Source organism: Limanda limanda, chromosome 12 (genome assembly GCF_963576545.1).
Source record: "Limanda limanda chromosome 12, fLimLim1.1, whole genome shotgun sequence".
Classification (NCBI taxonomy): Eukaryota; Metazoa; Chordata; class Actinopteri; order Pleuronectiformes; family Pleuronectidae; genus Limanda; species Limanda limanda.
Genome location: NC_083647.1, coordinates 9,021,993 through 9,037,162, shown reverse-complemented (window position 1 = coordinate 9,037,162; position 15,170 = coordinate 9,021,993). Strand labels below are relative to the sequence as shown.

The 15,170-nt window shown below is 40.7% G+C and overlaps 1 protein-coding gene and 1 long non-coding RNA gene across 2 annotated transcripts in view; both read left to right on the top strand.

Moving 5' to 3' along the window:
- The window catches only part of ldlrap1b (low density lipoprotein receptor adaptor protein 1b), a 35,082-nt gene extending 29,424 nt beyond the window's left edge, over window positions 1–5,658 (top strand). Inside the window, exons 7-9 of the mRNA XM_061083080.1 lie at window positions 721–854; window positions 1,214–1,248; window positions 4,342–5,658. Of these exons, the coding sequence (XP_060939063.1) occupies window positions 721–854; window positions 1,214–1,248; window positions 4,342–4,486 (314 nt within the window). The 3' untranslated portion in view covers window positions 4,487–5,658. The remainder of the gene's footprint in view (window positions 1–720; window positions 855–1,213; window positions 1,249–4,341) is intronic.
- A 2,623-nt stretch (window positions 5,659–8,281) lies between these two features.
- Window positions 8,282–15,170, top strand: LOC133015585 (uncharacterized). The gene is made up of 7 exons (XR_009681537.1): window positions 8,282–8,349; window positions 9,706–9,842; window positions 10,071–10,196; window positions 11,522–11,549; window positions 11,691–11,723; window positions 12,264–12,372; window positions 12,443–15,170. It is a non-coding gene; the product is annotated as an uncharacterized LOC133015585 (long non-coding RNA).

Genomic DNA, 15,170 nt, shown 5'->3' with positions numbered 1-15,170 from the left:
AGTCGCCTGCTGAGTGTTTGCTCCCAGAGCTCCGAACTTCCACCTGAACCTCAGCTGTTAACTTCAAGGCCTTACCAACCTTAAGCCATCTTAAGGTTAACCTTTTCCCCCATGAACCAGTCAGTCCGACAATATTACCTTTTTCATAATAGCAGAAAACTATAAATGCCTTTGAGCCACAGAAAGGCTGAGGAGGTCAGTTAAGGATCATTAGTTTCAGGACTGAGGTGTGTGTGCACAGCAAAGCATCAGAAGAGGAATCAAGGTTTTATAGTTCTCAGCAGACAACATTTGCTTAAAGAGTTGACAGAAATGAGTGTTGATGAGTATTATTGACACACATTTAACATCAGATGAGGCCATTACTAACCAATCACGTTACAGATCAGAGACATGCGAGTCAGGGGGTTACTCCAGGCTCGCTTATCACAGAGTGACAATCCACACACGGCTGCTTTAATTAGACACATTAGAGCCTCAATAAGAAAACCATAATGACTACCATGGCATTATACTTTCTGCACGCATGCTGCTGTTTACTGCTGCGTGACTGTATGATAATCACAGGAGCCGATCAAAATGTAATTTGGAGCAAATGAGTTGTCATTATTATGACTGCAACTGTTAGTGAATTCTTAGAACTGCGCAGGAAGTAAATGTCATCTGAGATTTGAAAGGTTTATTTATATGTTTTTCTCCTTCGCCTGTTTCATGTTGCAGAGGTGGCCATAGGGAAACTTCTGGACCTGGCTGAGGGAGCCAACGTGGCACAGGTCCACTCAGGGACCAAACAGGCGGAATCGGATTCCTTTATGGAGCATAACCACGCAACGGAGAACAACAATACTGTCTGGGTAAGACAGAGGTCCGGCTGCTCAGTCGGTTTCAGCTGTTTGGGCTTGATAAGAAAGGAAAAGAAGGATACCATGAAGGAAACACTGATTAAGTGCCTGATGATGTTCGGTACCTGTTGTATTCACGGGAGCTGCAGTACTGCTGCTCAGAGTTAGACAATAGCCTATTGAAGAGAAGTGGCCTTATCAAATGGTCACATAGCTGGAGTGGGTGTGGGGCTGCGAGTAGCCTCCCGAGACCATTGCAGTTTAGTGCAAAGTGTGTGAGTGTGTGTTAGCTTAACATTATTAATCACTGTTTACTGATCATCTCTCAAGAAAACAAACTTTAACCAGCTTGTGTGTGTTCTCTTTGGCAGGAGTTGGAGGACGGTCTGGACGAGGCTTTCTCAAGGTGAGAACCATTGAACCAGGATGTAGATTATTATTTTTTCTTCCCTGAAAGACCATTCTCTGCCAAACAGCCACACAAGCCGCTGCTCTGGAAATAGCAACCTGCGGTTTGGCCTGCTCTCATAATAAACACTGCCTCTCCCCTGCACTCGCCTCAGCCCAGTGCTCTCCCACAGACAGACGGGCTCAGTTTACAGTCCCTGTCACGGCCGACCAGCCTTCCTGATTCACGCTGATTTTTGTATAGGGTTCCATTTACCATGATCTCAGACCAACACACTGATTTCACATAGGCTCGGGAAGCATGTGATTATCAGAGGGACACGTTGCTTGGTATTTACACCACAAAAACGCAGTGGAGTAACTTATTTTTGTAGCAGAACGTGGAAAAAATTAAGGACAAAGATGAGCTCTAAGTTTCAGGTCTTAGGTTGAAGGGAAAGTCCATTGTCTGAGCAGAATTTCTTTTTAAACTCTGCCGACGTAGCAATAAACTATGGAGAATGGAGCTGGAGTCCAGTGTGGTTAATGTTTTAGTTTAGTGCATATCAGCAGCACTCAGAGAAGCTGTGGTGGTCGACAGATTCAACCTTATATTTGTAGATATGTATTTCCTTTGGATCTGCTTGGGCTCTGCCTTCTATTTGTCATGCGTCTGTTCAGCGAAAGAAGAAGAATGAATTCCACATTCTCTGTAATCAAGTGTTAAGAGGCCATTTTGGCTGTTGTCGGATGGATATTTGTCTGCTCACACTTTAATTACACCTTAATGCCGTTAATCTCCTGTGCTGTGATTAATGAGGATGATCCCAGCATGAGCAGAGATGCATCCACATGTAGATTTATGGAAGTGAAGAAAGTTCAGGGGCCCCTCGAGAGCCAGGCCTGGTCGATGTCTGTGAGATGAGGCTGGTGTGGTACAAGACAAATAGAGACAATTAAAGATTCTGTGAATGAGACCGTGATAGTGTTTGTATTATCACTGTACCTGATAGTTGGTGTGTGTCACACACACACTTCAACATGAGGGTTGACATACGCTTCGGATAAATTGACTGTTAATAGCCGAGTAACGTAAATGCGCCTTGTTGTCCCCCATATCATTTTAGATTATAAAAAAGACCATTAACAGCAGATTAGTGGCTATAGGTTGTAATTCTATATATGTCTTTTGATCTTGAAAAACAACTAAATCACAGACAGTTAACGTTGGGATTGGGAAGTTCTATTTTCCTCATCCTTCATTCTTTTCTGGTCCAAAAATTATTCTGTCCTACATTTGATCACGTCAATGTAAACAGCTTTACTTTGAATCTTTTGATTCAAAGAGTCTGTTATTATTGTTTTATGAATGACATTTTAATTCTCTTAAATGAGCAGTTCAATAACCCCTGTATCTCCTGTTGTTTACTGCAGATTAATTCAAATGCTGTTCATCTTGTTGCTCCTTTGTGAGACTGCACTGCCACCTGCTGGCTGAGCACTGGCCACAGCTCTAGATGTGAAATCCTCTGACGTGCCTATTGATCATAAAGATCATCAGTACTATGCATGTTTTCTGTCGCTCACAGAGGAAATATACCTTTTTTCATAATCAAGGTTGTCGCCCTCTGTAGGTCAAACCGTCCATTGACTTTTAAGTTTTGCGAGTCAGTTCAGAACAGTTCTAAGTAAAATTTTTACCTGACTTGTGATGTTTCCTCTGCACCCTCAGCCGCAGTCTGGATAGCTTTGAATCCTACTCAGGTAACGACATCATATATCGATTCAAGTGACTTCCACCTCATTGCCCATCAGTCGACCCAACATTCAAGTCTTCTCATCGGCCTTAACGTCAGTTTACCACCTGATTTAATGGAGACACATGTGCTTTCACAGTTTAATTTTAAGGCCATATACCATTAACATGCTGTAGCTCAGACCTTTTGTTTGACTTCATTCCACTGTTGGATCCACCCCTGAAAGACAAAGGTCTCTGCCACAGAACCTGATTAGTCCTCCGTTTGTGATGTGACTATTGTTTTCAATTGCTCTTTGGTAAGAATGAAGGAAACTGAGTTGCACTGTACTTGAGGTCCTTTTTTAAATTCTGCCCAACTTTTTGCTTCCCTAAAACCACGTCACTCCCTACTACAGGAAAAATAGCATTCAGTAGTGTGCATACCGCCAACAAGGCCGAACAGTCAAGCTGCACCTTAGTTAAAACACTCATAGATGACAGTTCCGTAAACATTTGAAACCTTTTTTCCACCAAGATCCATGAAATATTCCCAAGGAAAATGTCAAAAATGTCAAAAATACCCTTTCTCGCAATGTGAATAATTCCTGGATCTGCCCCCTGATCCGTTTCCACACTAACAATTTAATGGGTTCTTCCCTGACCCATTCCACATCTTTCTACCATGTTTGGTAATACTAAACCGTTAATAGGTTTTGCCAAAACCTGCTAACTAAGAGACTAGATTGGCACTCTGAGAGTGCGTACCTCCAACAAGGCTATTGCCTTAGCGCGCTATGTTAAAGAAAGTGGGAGAAAGAATCCCTGGATCTGCCCCGTCCACTCCATATTAATGCGTTCTTCCTTGAGTCATGCTTCACCCCTCCTGTTAGACATAGTGCACACATGCGAAAATAAATCAGTGTTATCCTGGTTATTATTTCAGGCATAACACATAGTGACCCTGCCCCCTTAAAACAAAGAACAATGAGCCATAGGATCCGGCTTCCTTCAAAGAACTTAAATTCCCATTCATCACAAATGTTTTGTGTGTCTGCCTCACCCTCATCAGATTTGTCTCTGAGTGATAGACGTCATGAATTAAATTGTTGTTGTTTCTGTATGTGCTGTAAAATCATGGTGTCATCTACTTTATTAGCTAGCAATTATTAGTTCATAAAGGGCAATATTTTTTCTTTTTTTAAGATTTTCCCTCATGAAAAACAGGAATTCCACTTTCAGATTTCATGTTCATGTCCATATTTTGTGTACACACTGTACCATTGTTCACAAGCTTTAAAACGTAGTGTAGCGACAGCACCCTGGTTTCATCATGACTGATACTGATGAAATATCTCTCTCCCTCTGCTCCTCTAGACTCGCTGAGTCTCGCAATAACCCCCAGGTCCTGGACATTGGGGTAAACCCTCAGGACTTCAACACTGAAGAGTGCCTGTCCCCAGGCAAATGGGACCAAGACGACTCAGACTTCACGGCACAAAAAGATTTGTTTGGGTGCTAATATGAAGCCTCCCCCGAGAAGAGGAAGCAGCAGGGAAAGACTTGGCGAAAGGGTGGTTGAAAAGAAGATGACTACCAAAACAGGACATTAGGAAGGGTTCCCATCCTTGTCCTTGCTGCCAAGTCCTCTTAGTGGTGCAGTTCAGTGGCTGATGCTCCTGCACACACGAGGACTGAGGAGGAGAACATGAGCAGGCTGCTCACAGAACAGGCCAAAGCAATACAAACCAATTTCTCCATTTTCTATGGAAAAAGAACATGCAGTTATTTAATGTTTGTTACAGCCTGTGTGTTACTACCTTTTGTGTCTGTTTACCCATTCACTGTTTGTAATGTGTTTGTAATATGGTCTTGTGTACATAGTGCACAGAGTGTGAACGTGTGGGCTGTTTATAAATGTACAAACAGAATTGAGACTTACAAGGTGTAACAGGTCATTAAGTGAGTTAAAGGTCAACAAGGGTCTAGATGTTTTATTTACTTACAGATGTTGAAATTTAACTGAACTAGAAGCTAAAACTCACTGGTGACAGCCACATCTAATGTTGTGCAACACAGTTACAAGTTACTACCTATGTGCTTCAAGGCGTCTAAAGCTTTAAAATTACATGTGCGTATGTTTCGATCAAAGAGTGTGTGTTTGATCAATGTATGAGAACAAGGTGACAATCTTATTTTTCTTTTCTTTTTCTCCAATGCGAAAACTATTTTTGCACTCAGCATTCATCCATGTTTAAAATCATATATTTCATTTAAGGGAATATAATGTCAAAATGTATCGAACTCATTATTCAGGCTTATGTGCTCTGCCTCTATTCACTCATCCTTTTGGATCTTTAATGATTTATTGTTTGACAGCTTTGAATCACAGTGGATTCTTTAACAATTCAACTGAAATGTTCAGTATCACTTACGAGACAAGTTTTGTCAGCGTGTCATCAAACCATGAATCAACCTGATTCATAGCTGAATAAACAAAACATGTAGTCCAACAGTGCGAGTGTTATATTGGCACTCTACCCCTGTATGTTAATTTATAAACCTGCATTGACTTTGATGGTTTACTTTTTTTTTCCTGGTTAAGGTTCCCTGTGTTATTGTTGGCATTTTGTTTATCTATGAATTTAATTTAATTCATTAATTTACATTAATTTCAATAAAGGCAAAAATGTATTAAGTCTGATCTATTAATTGTAAAAGCTTCATGACAACAGTTTGTTGCCTATTTTAGCAGCGCCAGCTGCTCTGATCTTTATCTCCTCAAGCAGATAAAGGTTTCATTTACTGAAATGTCTGGAAGACCAGTTTGGAAATACAGTAGCCTCCGTATTGTACTGGTGTTGTAAACCAAAGTAAAAGGATATTTTTATGACTGTGTAAAAATATTCCAGTGGTCACAGGCATTTTGTCTAATCCATTTTCGAGAACAAGAATCTCAATAATGCCTTGAGGGAATTTCTTGAAATTTGGTTCAAATATTCAGTTGCACCCAGAGATGAGCTGATTTGATTTTGGTGGTCAAGGTCTGTGTGGTCTCAACTAACATCATTTTTTGCCTTGTGAACGCAATAACTCGGGAACACCCTCAGAGTTACTTTTCAAATTTGGAACAAATGGTCATTTGGATCCAAGATTAACTGATTACATTTTGCTAGTCAAAGGTCAAGGTCACATGGACCTCATGTTCTTGTGGATGGAATATAAGGAATGCACAAACATTCACTTGTTTTTAACGATGACCTGAGTATAATATGAATAAGAAAGTGGTCAAAGTTTACTGTAACCTCACAAAACCTATTTTTGTGCTGCATTAAGGCTATGACTCAAAGATGAACTCATTTGTATTTCAGTGGTCAAAGGTCACAGGGTCGTCTCCTATTGCAGTGAATGCAATGTAAGGACCATCTGGAGGGACTGAAACTGCACTGGTTGGCGGAGGCATACAACCACACGACAATCATTCTATTTTGATATCATTAACCAATTTAATATAAGCAAATATCACACAGATCACATGGTTTATAAAAACTGAAAGTGGTTGTTGAGATATTGTGTCCAGGCCGAGTGACATACTGACTCTCATATCTTACATACGGTCTATGGTTACAGCTGGTGTCGCGTTACGTAACATGAAACCAACCAACGTGACCAATGTGACCAACTTGACAGCAGTAGCAGGACTTTGATTAAACCAGAAGTATTAACTTGTCAGTAGGTTAACATGATATAGTGTATTTGTATGAGGGCCACCAATAACTTAAATAATCCTTATGTATCATAAAACATTAATATCGGATTTTCTTGTTGGTGTGTCAGTGCACTGCTCCAAAACACCTCCTGATGGTGGATGTGAGTGCTACTGGGCGGTAGTCGTTCAGGCAAAGGGTTTTCGTTTTCTTCGGACCAGGGACAGGGATGTCTCCTTGAAGCATGTGGGGACTACAGACTGGAGCAGTGACAGGTTGAAATGTCTGTGAACATGACAGAGCAGGATGACAGACCGGTGACTCGGATCATTCAGCGGTGGACCAATCTGGTCATCTGCTACATCAGCTAATGTATCGATGACGTCGTAATGAGGATTACTGTGAAAATAAATAAACAGGCATTAAAGTGAGATGGATGTAAACCGGTGTTTCGGCCTATAGAGAAGATAGCGGTGCATATGGACACCTGCACAACTGTTACCCTACATCTAACTATTCATGTAAGAATGTAATGTATCATTCAATAGGATGTAGGCAAACAGGGACTTTTTCATCATCACGTGATGGGGGTCATAATTTCTGCTGAGTTACTCACCTTGCATCATCTACCCATTCAGAATATGGCAGATCGGGCTTGCAGAAATCACAGCATACGTTTCCGGGTTGTACTTACCAAAATAAAAGCTGGATTAATCTGTACCGTTAGCCGGACATCTGAACCTTGAAGTAGTCAACTGTGGGAGAGAGCAATGCCTGGTGATTATTGATATCTAATCCCTATTATTATTATTGTTATCATTTATGTACTTCCTTTGGTCCTTATTTTGCAGAACTTTGTACTTTGGGTTGAAGATTGCTCTATATTCTTCCTGTTGCCATCGAACTGTAGAACTTCTGCAGGGAGGACCATACAAGTACAAGTGCATTATGATTCTTTTTTTCAACGTGTAATATTACTATATCATATCCATAATGTGGAATATCACAGTTTTTTCATCATATTATTTTAAATACCATGTGAAATACTCCATATGACTCACTCCTCATTTCTAATTACTGCCACATTTGTTGAGTATTATTTTTCCGTCTCACGTAATTTACTTCTGCAAATTTTTTCTAATTTCTATTGTTATTTTAAATACATACAGGCACTGGTTCTGCATTTATTCTGTATACACTTTTTATATAACCTAAACTTTTCATATCCCCTAAAATATACTTTATTTATTCATTTATTTTCCCAAATTTTCACTAAGATTTGTTGTTCTACCCACTGTCCTCTTTAAAATAGATATACTCTAATCTTGGAGCAAGCTGGCACAAGATCTTCATACAATAAAATCTTATCATATCATATCAATTTGTATGGTGTCATGTTGTGTTGCATCTTGTTGGATCTTGTCACGTCTAACCTAATCTTATTTTGACTTAGTTTATGTCAGTTTCGTTTAGTTTCGTTTTATAGTTTAGGTTAGCTGATCTAAACTCAGGTGAAACGTGCGTCCATTAGCAAGTTTATTCTGAAGTAGAACCGGAACAGGAAATATTGCATTTTGCAGTAGGACTATACAGTGGACTCGGAAGAGACTTAGTTAACATTACCGGAGGAAGATGACTGAGAGGAGGACGCGCGTCTCGGCTCTGGTCTTGGTCGGATGTGAGTAATGTTTCATTTCAATGATTTGAGCCTGAAACCTGCGCAGCGAAGAGAGAAAGTGTCGAATGTCAGAAAGTGAAGGAGAGAAGTATCGACTCAGGTCTCTTCTTCACACGAGTCATGTGCATGAGTGTTGCTGCCGACACCACCGTGTGTGTGTGTGTGTGTGTGTGTGTGTGTGTGTGTGTGTGTGTGTGTGTGTGTGTGTGTGTGTGTGTGTGTGTGTGTGTGTGTGTGTGTGTGTGTGTGTGTGTGTGTGTGTGTGTGTGTGTGTGTGTGTGTGTGTGTGTGTGCGTGTTTGAGTGTTTGACTGAGTTTAGCAAACATGACACCGATCACTTCTCGAGTGTTTTCTACTCATTCATGTTTATATCACCTGTGTCATTTTGTCTGTCGAGCTTAAACTCATTTTCTGTGTTAGTCAGAAGTCCACAATACGTTTATAATGAAGTCAGTGTTATGATTGTCAACTTCAAAATGCGTCGCATAACATTGGTGATTAGATTATATTTGCACAAGGTGTCATCGGTCAATGGAGCCGCAAAAAGGGGTTTGCATTAGGAGGAGGAGGAGGAGGGGGAGGAAGGGGGAGGAAGGGGGAGGAAGGGGGGAGGAGGAGGAGTTGTTACAGCAGAGTGATGTAACCGACTCTGACCGCAGCTTCAGGTACCATTCACAACAGTGTTCGAGGAAACACTGAGGTTTTACTCAAGTAAAAGTACAAATACATGGACAATCTTAACCATCTATTCAATTCTGTTTTATTTGTAAAAGTTGAGAACTTACAATAGAGAGACCCAACAGTTCCCATGATGAGAAAACACTGAGCCACAGTGGAGAAAAAAATCTAGAACCAGACTCAGTGCTGGCAGCGATCAGCCTCAACCGGTTTGGGTGAGTGGACAAAGTGTAAATGACCTAATTTCAAGTTGAATATGAATGTAAGGGCTTGCAGACACTTGGATGATTCCACACAAGCAGTATGGAGGCATGTTATGTGTTTTATGGTTCAGGGGCAGCCACTAAAAACGCCCGGTCACCTCTATTATTTAGCCTCAATCTGGAAACAACCAGCAGCAGTAGTGACCTCGGTGCCTTATAAACCAACAGCAGTATCTTGAAGTCAATTCTTTGATGGACAGGAAGCCAGTGAAAGGACCTCAGAACTGGACTGATATGACCCACTGTCCCGCTGCTAGTGAAGACTCAGGCTGTTGTGTTTTCAATGAGCTGCAGCTGTATGATGTTTTTCTTTTTACAGTCTATCGATTTGTTACAGTCTACCCAGCTCAGACCTGAGGGCACTTCATAATCAAATCGTGCCTCTGGTGATCGTCCTGTCTTTCCGTCCCCCAGATTGTCTTCTACTAGTTTGTGGGGCAGGGAGCGTCCCCTGTACTGTCACTCAGGGCGCTGATCAAACCACCTACAGCGTCCCAGATGAGGGGGCATCAGGCTGTAGCTATTCATGGACCAACGCAAGTGACACAGGTGTAAGTGAAATAAACCAGATCATTCTTATTCTAATTCTTTTCATCTACCAACTAATTTCACACTTCACATCTTGCAAAATGCTCATCTTATCATCTTCACTCTTGTATTGGCATGCATATGTTATAACTTCATCAGTATGATGGTTGAGCTCATCTTGATGAGTTTCACATTGTGTATATGGTTTGTGTGACAGACTTTTTCTTTTCCCTTCTGTATGATGAGATTAGCACTCCGTGCTCGCGCATGAGGAAAGATGGGGGGAGGATGGTCCAGTCAGGAGTGCGAACGTGAGCACCTTCATCTCCACAGAATGCTTCCCACGGGTCATCTACACGTGACACTGTCGTTCAGAGGTATCACAGCTTTAATCTGACATCTTTTTGTATTGTTTTTCCAACACGATTGTGTAGTTGTTGTAGTAGACATATTAAAGAAAAAAAGGAGTGGTCTGATCACCTAAATGATTACAGAGTGAAATGAAAACCAATGAAACATATTTTACTCTTAACTCAGGGTATCCGCGGGGTCTTGAAAAGTATTAAAAATTGATAAAAAAATTTAGGGAAAATCAAGTCTTGAATCTTTTTCCAATTCAAGACTCTTTAGATGTGTAGCCGATGGTTTTTTCCTCTTATACTCTCAGGTCTCAGCCGAAAAATGATTATGATGGTTATTGAATCGGGACATCGCACGCGTCTATTTTCCTTCGAACTTCAAAACTTCTCTCGACAACACCCCCTTCCGTTAGAACCCCCTTTCAAAACAAGAGTCCCAACAAACACCCTGCTTATAACAGGAACTACACAGGCAACGTCTGTCAGAGCGCGAGACCACAGCGCGAGTAGCATTGTCGTTGTTGAAGCTTCCGTGAAGAGGACGGCTAGCTGCGAATAGTGCGCTATTAATTATTTATATGGCTGCAAAGGAATAGGTAATGGGGAAGTTTAAATTCGCCGAGTCGTGGTTGGAACACAAGGAGTTGAAGCCCTTGCTGAAGCCCGTCGCTGGGAATGACGGGAGGCTTACTGGTCTGTAGAAAGAAGATGAGTGTAGCTTCAATGGGGATCAATGCTCTCCGGTCACATGGAAGGTGCTAGCCACAAACCCGCTGCCCCACGCAGACAGCGGTTGTCCATCGAGCATTGGCCAACACCTTCCTCGGCTAACGTTGTTACACGACCCAGTACGCGTACGACAGCTGAAGCTAGCAACTAGCTGCTAGCGTTGCTAACGTTACCTCAGTTGCTGCCGCTTCAACTTGTACGGACCTCAGAGACGCTGGGAGCTACACCACCGCTCAACACAACAGTAACACACGACGCACTGAGCTGGTGCAAACTGAAAAGCTGTTGGAAACCAAAGCAACTGCATTGAGGCACAAGCCATGAATCATATTTGTAAGGAGTGAGCACTCCCACAGCTCAGTTAGTTTCATCCATGTTCAAAGTTTACACACGAACATTTCTGAGTTCTATTATTATATCATAATACTGGAAGAATGGCGTAGATGGTAATTTCCTTCAGGAGAGATACCAGACTAGTTTCCCTGTGAACGTCAGTAAAACACTTGTCACTAAAGACATGCCACATGGTGGCTCTTCTTGAGAAAGTTGTAGCATTATATCAGTGAGACCAAATCCTGTTGTCAATGTATTGTCCCTTTGTTTCTTCTCCATAGAAAGAAGAGCACACATCTAACTGCACCAGTGAGTATCATTTCCTGGGAGACCTGTTCATGAAGTTTAACGATGCTGTGTTTTATTCCATTGTATTCTTTTTAGTTATACTTTTAATTTAAAAGGTGTATTGCCAATATCCAACATTTTAAGAATGTTTTCTTTTTACAGTTGTCTGCCGTGAAAAAGTCGTGCCTCCGGAAGGTGAGGATGTATTTAAGCAATAAATTAAAGTTACATTGTTTGTGTTGTTGAGTTGTGTCAGTCTAAATCTGCTTTCAGACATGCACAGAACTCTGGAGAAGCTCAGGACATTCTCCAGAGGGGCTGTATATGTGAACGCAAATGTCCCTCTGCTGACCCCCCAGTAAAAAGTGGAGTATGTTTGGTGTCAAGACGAGAAAGAAGTCAATTGTTTCTTGTCTGGGTGATGTGCTCTCCAGATGTCTATCATATAAATTGATTATGTTCTTCCCTCGTACATACCACATTTGTTCACCAGTTCAGTTATGTGGTAATCCAGCCCGTAGTTTTTGGGTAATCTTTGTTTATAGCCAACAAATTTACAGACAGGGGTGAAAACATAACGTCCGTGGTGGAGGGAACTATGTGACTGTTGTGGGGATGAAACGTGGTAGTAGACAGCCTGCCTTACCAGTTAATATCATAATTGTGACTTAAATCTGTTGATTTATTATTTAAAATTGAGCTAAACCCATTTTCCTCCCATGTATTTCTTGTTAGATTATGTTGCAGAAATTAAGAAGACCACATCCCACTTCCGGATCATTCCTGTCATTCTCCTTTCCTCCGTTATTGTGCTTGTTGGTTTGATCTACTTCAGACCAAAGAGGTATGTAAAGTGTTCATAATAACACAGATTGTTCTCCTGTGGCATGTTTTCAATGATATTTTCTTGGCAGGACCTGCTTTTACTCTCCTGTGAACATGAAGGACGTGGAAGCACCAGCACCAGTGGAACAGTAGAGGGACCTTCACCTGTTAACCAATCAGCCTTTTGATCCAATCAATCTGTCCATTTAATCTCTAAGTCTGTTTCTACTGCTGAGAACTACATTTATGCTTATAATTCTTCCTGTACAATATTTTAGTACAAGTGTTTTTTATTATTACATTATCTCATTGTTACTGCTCCAATCGTCTTTAGATCTGGCCAAAATCAGTGCTTAGTGCTTTTGCGTTTGAAATCATCTTTATTTTGCATGAAATGATGCAGCTTGTTCTCTCTCACATCCATATTTTAGCTTTTTACATAGTCATGGCAAGCTGATGCTTTGACATAGTTTCCAAGGTTTTTAAAGACAAACTGTCCATGAATGTAATCAGTTCAGGACGTGCTGGGTTTAGGGATGTTGGTATCACTAGGACTCGAGCAAAGACTGTTTGTGATGTACCTTTGCACACTTCACATCCACCACTGCTGTGTTCAACTGGACACGACAGACTCTCTCCTTTACCAGCTGGAACCACACATGGCCTCCTATTAAGTCAGGTTTTAACTTTTTTCAACTGTCCTTTTGCATTGGCAAAAAACTCAAACATGTTTTGATAGTTCCAAAGTTGACTATGTTTACATGGACAGCAATAGTAGTTTAATTAACATTATTATGAATAAGACATCATTCCAGTTGTGATGTTTACCTGAGTTACTAACAGAACATTCCATTCATACTCACGTTTACATGATACAGATCGTAGTCTGATCAGTGAGAAGTACTACTTAGTGTTTACACTTGAACCCAGGACATGTGCCACCAAGCAGCTGGTAACTGCCATGTGTTCATGTAGCGATTGATACGTCGATATGTCTACATAATATGACTTGAGTCAGAGTACTCCACATGTCTTGATTTGATTATGACTCATGCCGGGCATACACTGCGATATGAGCCAGATTTTGACCAGATTTCTGAGTTGCTTGACATATTTTAGAATCTGAGCGATTTCAGCTTCGTCTTGCATAGTTTTTTGTCTTGTTTAAAAGGGGGCGGGGTTTGAGGCGCCATCAGATGCTCCTGACCACTCTTCGGACAGTCGGATCAACTTCTGACATGTCAGAAATTTTGTTCAGCCGTCGTCAGGCTCTTGCACTCAAGTTGATTTCCCCATAATCAGCACATTTTCTCTCACTTAGTCTTGTGAAAGGAAAAAACACAATAGTAGGGAATTGTCTAAAGCAATTGCACAGCAAAGAAGAAAAAGTAGATAAAAGGGTTCTGACAGTACAGTCATAATCAAGGCAACATGTTTCTCCCTTGTTAATCCAGCTTAGCTGTGACTTTCCATCTCAGGCAATCTACTCGTATAGTGTGAATTTAACTACATAATTTCTAAAGACGCACAGTGAATGCCCAGTTTTTTTAATAGAGTGACCTCATAGGGGTTAAGGTCATCAGAAAATGCTGTTCAGGTTGATATTGGAATATTGGTGTCCATGTTAATGTGGCCTGTAATGATAATTGCTCAGCAGAGAGCTGTGACGTATTGGTGAACAGGTGAAAAGTTCTTCACGCTGTGGAAGCTGAGTGGACTCTTTGCTGTGCCAGCGTGTGCACTTTGAGGACCAAACAAAGCCCAGTAGCAATGCTGTAGCTGCCCCAGGAGCCTGTAACAGTCCTCCTCAGGTCAAAATCAAGTTGTCCCCCTCAAGCCTTTTATATGATAAAAGACATTTTGAGAGAAATAATCAGCCCTCATTCAGCCAGGGTCTGTGATGTCACAACCCTAAGAAACCAATCCTGTGAACGTCAGGCATCGTAAGGTAATTTGGTTGAATTTTCTCATTAAGAAACTTTGGAGTATTTTTAGGTTGAGTTTTAGGTGGAGTAATAATTACTTGAGTCGGACTTAAACATGAACGGAAGCTGTGGAAGCTGGGAGAGTCTCAACACGAGGGAGGAACACCCCCCCCCCACTGGCCTGTAGCACTGCAGTGACCCCTCTGAATGTTGTAAATGTATCCCTTCGATAATAGAATACCTTTATTAATCATAAGAACTATTTTCTATTATATGCATTTATAAGATTTTATATATATTAATATATTTATACTTATAATGGTTGATGATACACTAAATGTAGTTATAACATATGATGTTAACTACTTTTATATGCAGAGTCAGATATAAATTGATATAAATGTTTATATTCGGAAATGTATCTTTAGTTTATATTTCATACACTATATATATATATTTATATATATATTTTTATAAGCTACACCGTTCAGATGCAATATTGAACAGTGCTATTTTTAATTGAGTGAAATGTACTGTAGATGTACTATTGTATTGTATTGCATTCAGTTGTGAGGTTTGTGTGTACAATCATTGTTTGAGTCCTTCTGGTGCCCCTCTGAAGAAATTTTTAATTTATATCTAAAAGAATCATGTCCCACTTTCTTCCTTTTCCTGTAAAACACATTTAGAATAAAATGGATCAATCAGGAGTTGCTTTTGTTTTGTATTGTCAAATATAACAGTAGGTTTCCATAGTAACAGGAGTGTGACTCACACCTGGTGATTTGTCTGTGTGCTCATGTGTGGTGAGAAAACTTGTGGTGAGGGGAATTCTTTCTCTTGTGCTCTCTCTGACCTACAATAAGTAATAGTAATTAAATAATGATTTAAA